General features: G+C 46.5%; 1 protein-coding gene across 1 annotated transcript in view; it reads right to left on the reverse strand.

Moving 5' to 3' along the window:
* Positions 1 to 457: 457 nt before the first annotated feature.
* snx29 (sorting nexin 29) overlaps positions 458 to 15,268 on the reverse strand; it is a 71,817-nt gene continuing 57,006 nt past the window's right edge. The window contains exons 19-21 of the mRNA XM_080542024.1: positions 12,274 to 12,414; positions 4,855 to 4,994; positions 458 to 721 (exon numbers count right to left, since the gene is read on the reverse strand). Coding sequence (XP_080398150.1) covers positions 595 to 721; positions 4,855 to 4,994; positions 12,274 to 12,414 — 408 coding nt within the window. The 3' untranslated portion in view covers positions 458 to 594. The remainder of the gene's footprint in view (positions 722 to 4,854; positions 4,995 to 12,273; positions 12,415 to 15,268) is intronic.

Here is a 15,268-nt window from a genome sequence, read left to right on the forward strand (position 1 = left end):
ACTTTTTTTATCTATAAATAGGGGAGGGTGGCGGAGGTAAAAAATCGGAGGGCGGGCTCACACGTGTTTGATATCATTCCTCATTCCGTTCCATGCATTACAATGAGTCTCTCCTCCGATTTCTAACTCAACCAACCTCCCCGGGTCTATAACCCTCCCCCAACCCCACCTCCCAAAAACAAGAAATCAGCTACAAAACACTGTAGGCAGTAGGCACCAAGACCATGATACAGCTTCACTACAAAACTGATTAAAAGAGGAAAAAGTCCCCATCTGTGTGTGTGACATCTATCCTAGACCCAGCTAGTTCATGTGTGGTCTTGGGGGTAAAGTTTATGGTAGAAAAGCAAGCCAAGTGTCTCTGACTCCCAGTGATAAGTAGCCATATGGTCCTGCTGCTGAAGGCCAGGGGAACCAGCAGCCTCCTCCTCCTCCTTCTCCTCCTCCTCCTCCTCTTTCTCTCTCCTCAACGACCTTCACTGTGTCTCTATGGCTCTGAGAGTCCAACAGGGGCGCCAATAGCCCCTTACCATCCGCCAATCAGTGAGCGGGGTCAAATGTGAAAAGGTCAAGATCAGGGTCCATGGCTAGAGGTTAGAGGTCACCGCTCTGGGGCTCCGGTCTGCCCTCCTGGTTCCGACTGCGGCCCAGTCTGGGGAAGCGGGACGAGGCTTTGGAGCGGGCGGTCTTGTTCCCTCCCTCGCTGGCCTGAGGGGTGTCCCTGTGAGAGAGGATATGAACCACAAATCAACCCATACAGTCCTCAATAATCGTAGCATCATAGCATAAAACAAAAAGCGTTATCACGTTGTAAAAGACTGACCTACCAGGTAGCAATCGCCTGTGAACGACTACATTCAATTACAGTTATTATAGTTATTACAGGACTCCCGACTCCTACAGATGTACATGTTCATGTGTGAGCCGCTGTGAGAGAGGAGGAAGTCATCTCGGCCCACTTAGTCACAGCGCTGCCCTAGTTAGCCCGACAACAACAGGTCAACCTGGGGTCCGTCCGAGAGAGCTCGTAAACATGTCTGAATGAGAGCTGCTGCAGCACCTTGTCAAAGGGACATGAAAGGAGGGAGATGAATGCTCCACGTCTGTTTGATGTACCCTGCTGGATTGCTCTCTTTACTGCCGTGGTACAATGAAGGTCCTCTCGCTCCAGGCAGTGATTTCTACCCTGCGGGCGGGATTCAGCTGGAGGGTAATAACACAGCAGTAACTCTGCAGGAGCCTGTAGGAGACGAGCGTAGTACCACTAGAATGCTAGATCCTTCCATTGACAACCGACACGGGAGGAATCTCGGACCGAAACGGACGGTTGGGAGACGGAAATGAGAATTCTGGGAAACACAAAATGAGGATGAATGTCTTGGCAATACAGGACAATTTCTCAGTCCAACCCGGTACAGTTGAAACATCGCACCGCTCCGAGACCTCAACTGAAAGTGGAAGAGAGGCACTCTAGCGACGACTGTCACCGTGTCCCTTATTTCACCTGTTTACCTGTGGCGTAGCGGTCAGGCAGCATAAATAAAGCCTGCTGCTCTGTTTGAAGGCTTTCTGCTGCTGTGGCTCTCCCTCTGCTGTGGCTCTCCCTCTGAGCCACAGGGGTCACGACAGCCCCCCATTAATAAGGGAGCGGCGTCACCTCTGCCTGCTTGCACAGGGCTATGGCGCAATACACACACATGCACGCCTATGTACACACACAAGCCCGCCCACACACACACACACACACGCATGCACACACAACGGCAGGTAAAGAGAGTGGTCCTGGTGGAGTGTTTCATGGTTCCCTTCCAGCGAGCTTAGACTCTAACCCTCACGCTGCACTACAGTGCGAAACACTCTCTTTTTCCCTCTCTCTCTTTCCCTCTCTCTCTCTCTCCCTCTTTCTCTCTCCCTCTCACTCCCTCTCACTCCTGACACTGTGTCCCACACCACGCTGAGACATTACATAACCCATAACCCACAAACACTAGCAGAACAGACTATAACCTACTATAACACAAACAGATGGGAAACACATTTTCAACATATTTCAGGATGAAATACCTAAAACCGCACTTGACTTTGGCATTGGAAGGGGAGCCACGGTTGTTTTTCTCTGAACACTGCAAAAGAAGGAACTGGGTGTCCTGTGATCTCAGTACAAAATATGAATGTGCAAACTTCAGATACTCATCACCTCCCTGTGACTAAAACCCTGTGACGGCCTTTTCCCAGAATCACACACACACACACACACACACACACACACACACACACACGCACACACACGCACACACACACGCACACGCGCACACACACACACACACACACACACACGCACACACACGCACACACACACGCGCACACACATACGCACACACGCACAAGCACACGCACGCACGCACGCACACCTTTTCGACTGAGCCTTCCGATGCGTTAGCTAGTGCTGGTCTTTTGTTTGGTGGGGAGGTGAGGAGGCTGCACTCCCAGAGCCAGTCAAAGCCTGAGCAGCTGTGACACCAGTAAAGAGCCATGTCTCCCAGGGCTGAGGTGTGCGTGTGTGTGTGTGTGTGTGTGTGTGTGTGTGTGTGTGTGTGTGTGTGTGTGTGCATTAAAGAGCCGTGTCTCCCAGGGCTGACGGAGTGAGTGAACAGGTCTCAGCAGTTGCCGTCTCTCTCTCTGCCTGGGCTTTTCATCCCCACAGTCAAAATGACACCCCTCCCTAGCACTTTACACACTTCTCTCTCTCTTTCAGTCTTTCCTTATATTTTTTTCCCCTCCCCCCTCCTCCTTCTTCTTCTTCTTCTTCTCCATCAAAGAGTACTGAGTGATTGAGTGAGTGGGTCTGTCTATGCTGCTGATGTGAATATGATGTTTGCTGGTTGAGTTTCCTTTCGGTCTATGGATGTGTCTTGTGGCACTTTTCCACTACCGTGCCGGACCGCGTGAGCCCGGTTTGTTTTGCGTTCTCCACTGCCAACCGAGCCGGGCCGTTTTAGCTACCCTTCCTGACTAGGAGCTACTAGGAGCGATAGGTACTTTTTGCCAGGCTGTGTGTGACGTTGCAGACCGTTGATTGGTCACAACATCGTCATCCCATGTTCATAGTTCATCGCTAACCGCCATTTTTAAATACCACAACAGATCTCGCTCTCGAAAATGTCATTCACTTTTTCTGTAATTACTTAAGATTTGAACAATTATGATAATCATCTTATTATCTTAGTTTAATGTCATTTCAATGCAACATAGAACACACACACACACACACACACACACACACACACGACAGGCTGATGAATATACTAATTAGTTTGTCATCTTTTCGAGGCTCACTCTATCTGACAACAACCTATTACCAGGGCCAGACCAGGGATCCCCATCTCATCAATCTGATGCTCCTGTTTGGTGTCATCAAGAGCAGTTCTGGATGTGTCACTGGTACATAGTGTTTGCTGTAAATTACTACATCGGGGTATAAGTAAAAGTATGTATCCTTGAGAACCGATGGTTCTCGAGCCTAATGGCCCATAATAATAATAATAATAATAATAACTTTATTTGTATAGCGCTTTTCCTGCAAACGTTGCAGCTCAAAGAGGGTACCATTTTACCAAGTCCAATCAATATAATTAAGCACAACTGGACTCCAAGGAAGGTGTAGGCCCATCTCAAGGATGATCAGAAGAATTGGACAGCACCTGAGTTAAATATACAAGTGTCACAGCAAAGGGTCTGAATACTTATGTGATATTTCAGTGTTTATTTTGTAATAAATCTGCAAAAATGTCTACAAGTCTGTGTTTTTCTGACAATATTGGGTGCTGTGTGTGCATGAACGAGGAAAGAAATGAAATTAATTGATTTTAGCAAATGGCTGCAATATGACAAAGAGTGAAAAATGTAAGGGGGTCTGAATACTTTCCGAACCCACTGTATATATACACATATGGTATATATTTCAGGTCATTCTGATGGTTCTTCAGGTCAACAAGTATCAGCTCCCACAGACAGGAAATAAGACTGTTGTCAGGAGCCGTGATAGGACCCATGATCACACTCACTGATTGGTCACTGATGGTGGAAATGTGGTAAGAATGGGCACCAGCACGCACACACACACACAGATTAGAGAGAGGTGTTGAAATGAGGATTATACAACGGTTGGTTTGATCAGAACAAGCGTTGGCGTTCAAAGGCGTGATTTAATGACCCGGTTAAATCACCTGTTATGATATTCATCGATTCGTTTATCACATTCCCTTGACAATGGTTAGTTTTGAGAAACTATATTTCGAAGCACAGAACCCGCGGTCCGCAGACATGGGCCTGCTGTCCACCCCCCCGCACCAACCTACGGACCTTTGGGGACAGAGCCTTCAGTGTGTGATCCGCAAAGCCCCCACCCTGGACTCCTTCAAATCAGCCCTTAAAACCCATCTGTTCACCAAGGCCTTTGGCCCCTAGTCACTGTTTCTGTTTTGCTTTGTTTGTTTTCTGTTTTGTCTGTCTGACCATTTCCTTAGAATTGTAAAGCGTCCTTGGGTTTTATGAAAGGCGCTATAGAAATCCAAGCTGTTATTATTAGAACAGACACCACCACGATCTGTCACGAAATAAAAACTTAAAGCATTGTTTTTCTTTCTACAATGATCGGATTTGTTGTGTAACCAGAAAAGCAATAACGCCCTCAAGCCCGTGATTTATAGTCAATATTGTCTCTTTGTAGGGGGTTCGCCGGAATTCTGCTGAATGCCGTGGCTAACAAGCCCCCTCCCTGTGACCATATGGAGGACACATCACAGCCTGGAGGGCCTTATTGTGATGTGGACAGGACAGTGTGTAGACACTCACAGGCAGAAAGGCAGCAGCTGCAGCAGGGTCTCCTTGGTGGGTCTGGCTGAGAAGTCAGGGAGGGCCTGGATCAGCTTGTTCATCACCATCCTCAGGTAGGTCTGCAGCTGCTTCCTCCGCTCCTCCACAAACTTGGCATCCTGGGGAGAGGAGAAGCACACTTCAACACGACTGAAGGAAGGAGAGGGAGACTGAAGGAGATTTGTAAAGAAGAAAAAAAAAGGGACAGAGCGAGGGGGAAGGGTCAGGACAGAGGTAGAGAGAGAGAGAGAGAAAGAGAGATTTGATATGAAGCTTAGGAGGTATGTAAGTGTATAGGGTAACAGGAGAGAGACAGTGTCAGTGTGCAGGGTAGGAGTGGTAGATGTGATGTGTCAGATTAGCCTGGTCCTGAGAGACGCGGTTGCCAGGGCTTGTTTCACGGTGTGTCTACAGGGAGGGAGGGACACGCTCAGAGACGTCAACACAGTTAAGACTGGGAGAGTCCTCTTGACACACTCATCCTCCAGCGTATACAGGGGAGGGTTGAGGACTGGAGACGCTGTTGGGTGTTTTTTGGTTAGGGTTCATGGCACGCACAAGCTCGCACATAGACACACACACCCACACACACACAGACAGACACACACACGCACGCCAGAGTGAGAGAGGCACCAGCCCTCACTTGTCTGCTAGATGAGGCATGTTGCAACAACCCTTCTAGCTACCAGACAGGAAGCCACATACACTTCCTATTATCTGGACATGGACAAAGAATGGCATATGGGCGTGTATATATATATATATATATATATACAGTATATATACACACACAGTGGGGGAAATAAGTATTTAACACATCAACATTTTGTCCAGTAAATGTATTTCCAATGAGTCTATTCAAGTGAAATCTGCACCAGACTTTGGTATTAACTCAAACAATCCAGACAAAAAAATCTAAACATTTAAGTCCATATGTAAATAAAGTTATGTGTAATAAAATGGAATGAAACAGGAAAAAAGTATTGAACACACTAAGAAAAAGCAAGTACACCACAGCAAGGAAAGGCAAGGAACCAGCTGAAAACCATAACTAATTAGAAGGCAACTCTACCTCCAATCTGTGCTAATTAATGTCAGCTGGGTTAGAATATATTGATGGGCTATAAAAGTTTTTTTTTGTTACCAAGGTGCCACACAACAAACATCTAATGATGGGTAAAAGCAAAGAGTTGTCTCAAGACCTTTGCAACCAGATTGTTGCAAAACATGAAAATGGAATTGGCTACAGACGTATTTCACAACTTCCAGTAAGCACCATTGGGGGCATTATCCGTAAGTGGAAGTAACATCACTCCACTACCAACCGGCCACGCACAGGAGCTCCTTGCAAGATTTCTGATCAGGGAGTCAGAAGGATACTTAGAAGAGTAGCCAAAGAGCCAAGGACCACTAGGAAAGAGCTCCAGAAAGACTTGGAGGCAGCAGGTACAACTGTGACAGAAAGGACAGTAGGCAATGCACTCCACCGCCATGGCCTCTGTGCACGCTCAGCCCGCAAGACTCCACTACTGAAAAAAAGACATGTTGAAGTTCGTTTAAGGTTTGCCAAACAATATTTGGACAAGCTAGTGAACTACTGGGAGCATGTACTCTGGTCAGATGAGACCAAAATTGAACTTTCTGGCTGTCACACAACATGTTTGGAGGAGAAATGGCACTGCACATCACCCGAATAACACTATACCAACAGTGAAGTTTGGAGGTGGAAGTATCATGGTGTGGGGCTGTTTCTCCTCTCGTGGTACTGGCAGACTTCATATCATTGAAGGAATAATGAATGGAGCCATGTACAGAGAGATTCTTGAGATGAACCTGCTGCCATCCACCAGGATGCAGAGGATGAGACGTGGGTGGACCTTCAAGCAGGACAACGATCCAAAGCATACAGCAAAGGAAACTCGCAATTGGTTTCAGAGAAAGAAAATCAACTTGTTGGAATGGCCCAGTCAATCACCTGACTTATACCCAATTGAACATTTGTGGAAGCATCTGAAGATCCAGATTCACCAGAGGGCCCCCGCAATCTTCAAGATTGAAAGACAATCTGTGTAGAGGACTGGGCCAAAATCACACCTGAATACTGCGGGTGTTTAGTTACTTCATACAGAAAGCACCTTGAAGCTGTCATTACAAACAAAGGCTTCTCCACTAAGCATTGAATTAATTTCAGTTAGTGTGTTCAATACTTTTTGACACTTTAATGTTTAGATTTTTTGTCTGGATTTTTTGAGTTGCCCATGGGGAACTTAATTAATTGTATAGAACACATAAAAAATGTATGACATGTATGACAATCTCATGTGCAAAAATAAATAAATTAAATGAAAAAAATGAAAACGTTAATACCAAAGTCTGGTGCAAATTTCACTTGAATAGGCTCATCGGAAATACATTTACAATACATATATATATATATATGACAGCATTAACATACATGGAGGGAGATGGGACTATATCAGGCTAACCGGCCCTCACTTGTCTTATATGAAGAATGTTAAATGTAATCTAACTCACAACGAGACAGAGCCTCAGATCCACACAGGCATGTGTGTCCACACACGGGGGAGGAGACATGAGGGCATGTGAAGGGGAGAGGGACACGCACTCGTGGAGTGACAGAGAGAGTGTGTATAAGCTGCAGGGATCAGAGTCAATATAATACTGTTTATGTTCTGTGGAGACGGCACAGCACGGTCATGCCACTCCACACAGGGCCGAGAGAGATGTGATTGGTCCTGTCAGAGGAAGGTGGAGCTCAAAGTAGGTCAAGACAGCTACAGCACAGCACAGGATCATGGGTACGGTGGGGGATGTACATAATGGGGTAAATATTATTTGTGGGGTTCAAAGGGGTTGTTCGGAGGGAGAAGTCAAATGCATGCATGTGAAGGAGTTGGCCATTGACTATGTGGCGGCTATAAGGGTGTTTTCAATCATGTCAACACACAAATGCATAATCCTAACTGTGACGGATGCCTAATGCCATCCAAATAATAATAAAATAATAAATCATAATAACTATTATTGACCGTGAAACAAGGTCACCGGTTTCACAAAGGAGACCAGTGGGACAGTGGAGTCGGACCTTGGCCAGGAGGCACAAGGCACACAGACACACAGACACACAGACACACACACACAGACACAGACGCAGACGCAGACGCAGACGCAGACGCAGACGCACACACACACACACACACAGACACACAGACACACACACAGACACACACAGACACACACAGACACACACAGACACACACACACACACAGACACAGGCTCCAGGCTCCACCTGACCTAACTAAGACCTTATATAATGTTATCAATCATATGAAATGTCTTAAAAGAATAATGCGTGCGGTCCAGTTTCCAACCAGGCCTTGGTTGTTCTGCCATGCGGGTCATGATGGAGAGGAGAGAGAAGCCTATTCACATAGCAGCTCTTTCATTGTGTCCAGAGAGAGAAAGGGCCCTTTCCAGTCACTCTCCATTCACAGCCCAAGAAGAGGGAAGGAGAAGCGGCTCACTGGAAACGGAGCAATTTGATCCAAATAAAAGGAGCGTGAGGGAGGGGAAAATAAAACCTCCACAAAAGCCATCAAACTTCCATGAGAAGCAGAGAGGAGAAACTGACAGTTTCTCTGGGCGCAGACAGTCCCAGGCTTTGATGTCATCATTCTTCCTCCCGCTGTCTTCCTGCGGCCGTCAGGAAGGATTTGACGGGACGGCTCGGGAACATTTAGCCTGTTTGCAGGCCGAGCCCCTGACAAATCAGCTGTTTAGAAGCTGTCAGGGTGGAGGGGGAGCTTTTATGTGTGTGTGTGTGTGTGGGGGGGGGGGGGGGGGGGGGGGGGGGGGGGTGCGTTGCTGTTAGTTGTCAGGATGTAGAGGAGCAGAGGAGCTTGACGTGCCCAGTGTGTGTGCATGCGTGTGCGCGTTTGTGTGTGTACACAGCAGGACATCTGTGTCTCTCGTATGGCATCATCCTCAGTGAGCCATCAGAGAGAACACAGCCCACAGGACACTAACAGCAGGCTGGTTCTTTCATCAACAACCCTGAGCAGAGAAGACAAAGAAGACCATTTCTGGCTAATACAGGATCCACACCGGCCAACGAGAAAAAGCGCGTGCGGTGGTAATCTGTGGTAATTTCACCTGGGGGAATTGTTGTTGTTGCAATATGTAACTTACCTGAAATTCCCATAACAATCTCCCACCATGCTCTCTCCTCTCATATTATTGAGACGCCTGATTGTTTTTCTACCTCTATGATTAAAGACTCCTCGTTCATCTTGTCCTCCTCGACGGCTACCCACGTTGGTTTATTGGTTTATTGTTTACAGGAAGAAAAACAGGAAAAAGAATTGTGATCCCGTAGAGGCAGTTTTTATTGGAGACGTTGGGGGGGGGGGCGTGGGGTAAAACATGCACTCGCAGACGCTGGCAGATGCACGCAGCAGGTGCACACGGTGGTGTGGATGAATGATTGAATAGAACGAGAGTGTTAAAGAATTTTGGAACGCTTGCATGATGTTGGTGCACACGCAGAAGGTGTTATTTCCCGCGTAAGACCTTAACACTTACTGAATGCTTACTGAACACTTACTAACACTGAGATACGAGATACAAATGAAATATGAAAGCTCAAGTCTCATCACAATACAGCCTAACCATTCTATAAGGTTATGTTAATATATTTTGTATGGGAATCGTATACTTAAAGAGACACATTTTAACATTTCCCCATTACCATACCGGCGTCTTTCTGTAGTGAAAAAGATCAGAGGAAAGGTCCTAAGGGAATTATCCCCTATTACATCATAAAAAAAGAAAGAAAAAAAAGACATTCCCGTACCAAATATATTATAACCTTTTCTCTTCTTTTTTGGATTACACAGTGCTGCACTGTATGTCGACACCAGTATGGTGGTGGACATAATGAATGTATGCGACGTGAAGTGTCCCTTATTTAACAATTATCACATGGTCACTCACCAGACACTTTACAGCTCATTGTCTAGTGGCTGATGCTGGAATGCAAAGCCACAGCTGCGGTGTTGCTGCTACTGTAGCACCACGCTCTCCAACCATCTGAGCCTTCAGAAAACTCACTTGATGTCTCAGTCACGGTGCGTTACGCACGGGAGACGGACAGGAGATTACTGTATGTTTTCATCACATCAAATAACTTGCAAGATATCCACACTTGGTGTTAGCTCACCTGATCCTGTAAGCTATCAGAGGCCACATATACAGTAGGTAGGGTTTGTACTACAGAAGTATGGATTATGTTTTCCGTATGGGCTCCTGGTTGAAGCAAACCGACAAGCTTAGCTAAATGTTTCTCACGCGCTGCGTGAGCAGCATGGTGGAGTGTGTTTAACAGGCATGGTGATAGGGTCCTTGTTGGTGTGTAATACTGTTAGCGCTGGCATGTCAACACGGATGAGGATAATGAGGGAGTGTGTGTGTGGGTGTGTGTGTGTGTGTGTGTGTGTGTGTGTGCGTGCGTGTGTGTGTGCGTGTGTGCGTGTGTGCGTGTGTGTGTGTGTGCGTGTGTGTGAGTGAGTTGTGTGTTCCTGCTACCTAATCTCCAGTGACAGCTCTCTCATTTCATCCATGGAACACTTAAAAAGGCTCCTCTCGCCATGCTAATATCCATTTCTCTATCATTAAAGATGTACTGTATGAGCACACATGTTTGTGTGTGTGCTCATCGTGTGTGTGTGTGTGTGTGTGTGTGTGTGTGTGTGTGCTTATTGTAATGCATGGTAAGGAATGGTATCAGACGAGTGTTTTCACCTGCATCACAACATCTGTTTGATATCATTCCGTTATCATCATGCATTACAATGAGTCCATCCTACTATTTCTGCCTGTGTGTGTGTGTGTGTGTGTGTGTGTGTGTGTGTGTGTGTGTGTGTGTTTGTGTGTAATCGGTGGGCCTGCTGAGAGATGAGCCGTCTTGTCATTTTTAATCTCATCATTGTTTTCAGTTTTCTCTGATTCCCTCTCTCAGCCATCAGAAGGAACACTTTGTAGAGACAGGGCTTAGTTCTTTTCCCTCAGGTGACGAGCGTTGCCCTCGCAAAAAGACGACATATCTGATCTCCTCTGAAGGATGCGGTTCCCGTACGTCGTTACGAAGATGTGTTGTTTAGGAAGACTGTAGTTAAGCAGGTAAACTGTTCTCTTCATTTTCACCCACTTGGGACTTTTCTCCCAGCTCAAAGTATGTGCATTGTTACAGCATCTGAGAGCTGTACTTCAGGGCACACACGCACAAATGCAAGCGCGTGCACACACGCACGCACGCGCACGCGCACGCACACGCACTCTAACAAACACAATCTTCTTGTTATCAAATATCTGCCACTGCATCTTTAAATTCTATACACCCGCTCATCTAAAACCTGGCCCTCAGGCCCAGTGCACTCCTTTGTGTTTGCATGTCAGAGTTACTCCCCAACTTCTGAAGCACTCAAGATGTTCCTCAACTCAGAAGACATCAAAAGGCTCCCTCTGAAGCTGAGAGAGAGAGAGAGAGAGAGAGAGAGAGAGAGAGAGAGAGAGAGAGAGGGAGAGAGAGAGAGGGAGAGAGAGAGAGAGAGCAACAGACAGACAGAAATAATAACAATATTATTGGCCATACTAGGGCTGTAATCCTTCCCATCGATCCATATGTTGATCAGGTGAGCGTATTATACACATACGTATATGTATGTGTATGTATAGAAGGTCAGAAGCCTCAGGGTAGCGGAAAGCATTTCTGATAATACGATACAGGGCAATATGTCTCACTGCAGGCCACTGCAACACTAATGACAGACCATGACCAAGGTATAACCCGCCATAGAAATACAGATGGCGGGCACACACACACAGAAAATACTCTCTCTCTCTCTCTCTATCACTCACACACACTCTCACACTGTCACACACACACACAGACACACACACACACCGTCCCAGCATCTTAGCTTTCACTTCACTTTCACGCTCTGAAACGTTGGTCTTTGAAGGTGGGACCAGTCTGACGGTTTCGGCTGACAGAATGGAGAAATCGGAGTCAGGGCCAAATTATCTCTAAAAGGTTGAAAGGATATAGTGAGAGGGGGATGAAGAGGAGAGGGACACATTTTTAGAGAGAAAGGGGAGCGTCTGAGAGTGCCCTCCACTCACTAGAGAGAGTCCACTGGAACTGTAGGCACTGCCACCTAACATAATTACCTGTGTGTGTGTGTGTGTGTGCGTGTGTGTGTGTGTGTGTGTGTGTGTGTGTGTGTGTGTGTGTGTGTGTGTGTGTGTGTGTGTGCGCACACACGTGCGTGCTGAGGCAGAGAAGAAGAACCCCTTGAGTTGCTCGTCCTGTTCCGTACCTTGTTCCCTATGGCTTTCTTGGGCGGGAAGTTGAACGTGTCCACCTGGGGGAACTGCGACCGCAAGTGGTTGTGGAGCGTCCGGAATTCCGTGTAGCGCCTGTAGACGTTCCACTCGTTGTCCAGGATACGGATGTACACCTGAGGACAAAGCAAAGCCCACGACAACAACAACAACACAATTAGAATCACTTCGACAGAAACTCACAGGCGTGCGCAGCTCCCAATGAGGAGGGAGAACCGGATAAACAGACTAGTGTATATCAACACATAAACTATGTTTCAATGAGCTGTTCTCTATTGCAGTATGACAACAACACATAGTAGGCCTCTCTCTCTCTCTCCCGTGTTGTGACTGCGCTGCTATTTTCATGCATCATTAAAAGAGCAGAGCAGCTTTGTTCTGGTGCTGATGGTCTATGGCAGACAGACACTGGGGATTGTGACGGCAGGATAAGAGAGGCAATTACATGAGGAGGAGGGAGAGAGAGCGAGGGAGAGAAAAGATGCTATTTTCACATGGAGGAGAGAGAGAGAACAGAGATGCTATTTTCACCTCTCTCTCTCTCTCTCTCTCTCTCTCTCTCTCTCTCTCTCTCTCTCTCTCTCCTCCCCCCCCCCCGAGCCTAGCTATAGGGTGGCTGATACCTCACCTCTGATCTAAGAGAAAAGTGCCAAAAAGTTAACTGAATAGGTGAGTTAGTTATACTCTGGGATGTCAGGGGAACAGCAGACAATGGGATGTGCTCAGTGTGCACTTGAGATAAGAGGGGATGAGGAGACAGTCTTGCTACAGACAGCATCTGTCACCAGTGTGTGTGTGTGTGTGTGTGTGTGTGTGGTCTGTGCGTGTGCGTGTGTGGAGGGGTGTGTGTGTGGTCTGTGCGTGTGGGTGTGTGGAGGGGTGGATACCGTATGTGCATAGGTATGGGGCTTTACCGCAATGTCTTCCGCATTCCTAAGCCTAAGCATATCAGAACTTGCATCACACCTGTACATTGTACTTGCAATGACTGATGGATAGATGATTCACTTACTTAGACACATGTACAGTATTTGTTGTAAGTCAAAAATGTCAATGTAACCTGTCCTCTGCAGCAACAGCATTGTATCTGAGGGGTGAGATCCACTAGACCAGGAGTGCGGCGAGACCACTCCACCACCAGGGCTTTGAACAGATACATGAAGTTCTATATCTCCTCTCCGCTTCCTAGGCTTCACACAACAATGACAACAGCAACAGCAGCAACAGCAACTCAGGAAACAGGTTTTGCCCAGGACATCTCAATGTCTCAGAGGAGGAAACTGAAAGTGCACTTTTTTGTTAACTTTTGTTCAGCAAGTAAGTTTGTGTGTGTGTGTGTGTGTGTGTGTGTGTGTGTAGGGGGGAACATACGGTAATAATAAAAGAGAATAACAACGACAACAGCATTCTAATTTGCCCGAAGCAAAAACCTGATGTTTTTTTGTTACTGCAGTTTTCAGAGAGAACGAAAGAGTCTGTGTGTGTGTGTGTGTGTGTGTGTGTGTGTGTATGTATGTATGTATGTATGTGTGTGAGTTTGTGTGTGTACGTGTTGGCTGTTGCCCATCTCAGTTGTGATCAAAGCGGAGGATGAAAAGGGGCTAAGAGGTGGACACTAGGGCCCTGGGGACACTTCACCGACCTGCTCTCAGACTGAAAACCTGACACCCTATAATGAGAGGACTACACATGATAAAAACCCTGTGGTGTGCACACGCACACGCACACGCACACGCACACGCACACGCACACGCACACGCACACGCACACACACACACACACACACACACACACACACACACACACACACACACACACACACACACACACACACACACACAAAGCAGCTATTGCTTACTCCTCAGTAAATTAATTCTTTCATTATCTTTCACAAAATATCTGGGCAAATCCAATGTTCATACCTGCATTTGAAACTGTCTCTTTGTTGTTAATAACACGATGATCAAATATGACAGTGTCATGGCCCAATACCAAACAAGAGCTGGAATAGACATTCTACACATTACATATGGTCTTTCAAATGTGACACTATTTTGAAATAGTCAAAGGGCTTTTTTTTTATAGCAAAGGTAACAAACAAAAAAAATCAAATGCACATTGATATCATAAACAAATCTACACTTACCATTCCTAGAAATCATGTACAAATTATCATGCCATACTTTCAGTACAGATCAATCAAAATGGGACCAAAACAATGTGTGTGATATTTAAAACTATTCCATTCCAGAAGAGAGATGAACTTGATCACATCTACCAGACAGACTAGATACACTACGTCGGTCATGCTGACCCTCTCTCTACTGAATAGCGTATTAGTTGTATCATTCCAAGAAATGTGACGCAGCAGCGACGCCGCGTGATTCACCCTCACCCCTAACGTCAGACTAACGGGGGGAGAAATCATTTAACACACCTCCAGTGGCATTTACAACAGCTCATTACTGCCTCTCCCTCTCCACCAGATCAGGTCCTCCCACAGGGGAGAACCAGGGGGATGGATTGGAGGGGAGGGATGGAGAGGGGGGGGGGGGGTGCCCCGGGTGGCATAATGTACGGTAAGCCCACGCTCAAAGACGAGAGCTACTTTAAAAAGTTTTCACTTTTCCTCTCACACACACACACACAGACACACAGACACAGACACAGACACACACACACACACACACACACACACACACACACACATTTTAATCATTTATTTATGTCCACATAGAGACAAGTATACAGGGACACAAATACTGAAGGCACACACACACACACACACACACACACACACACACACACACACACACAGACACACAGACACACACACACAGACACAGAGGATGCACACAAGAGAATATGCACATGTTCACACAGACAGGCACTTTCATCATACATACATAGTATGATTAAGGTTGTCACACTACCTCCTCTTTGCAACATCAAATAACAACCTCACGGTGT

This window comes from Nansenia antarctica (assembly GCF_963989245.1).
Source record: "Nansenia antarctica genome assembly, chromosome: 11".
NCBI lineage: Eukaryota > Metazoa > Chordata > Actinopteri > Argentiniformes > Microstomatidae > Nansenia > Nansenia antarctica.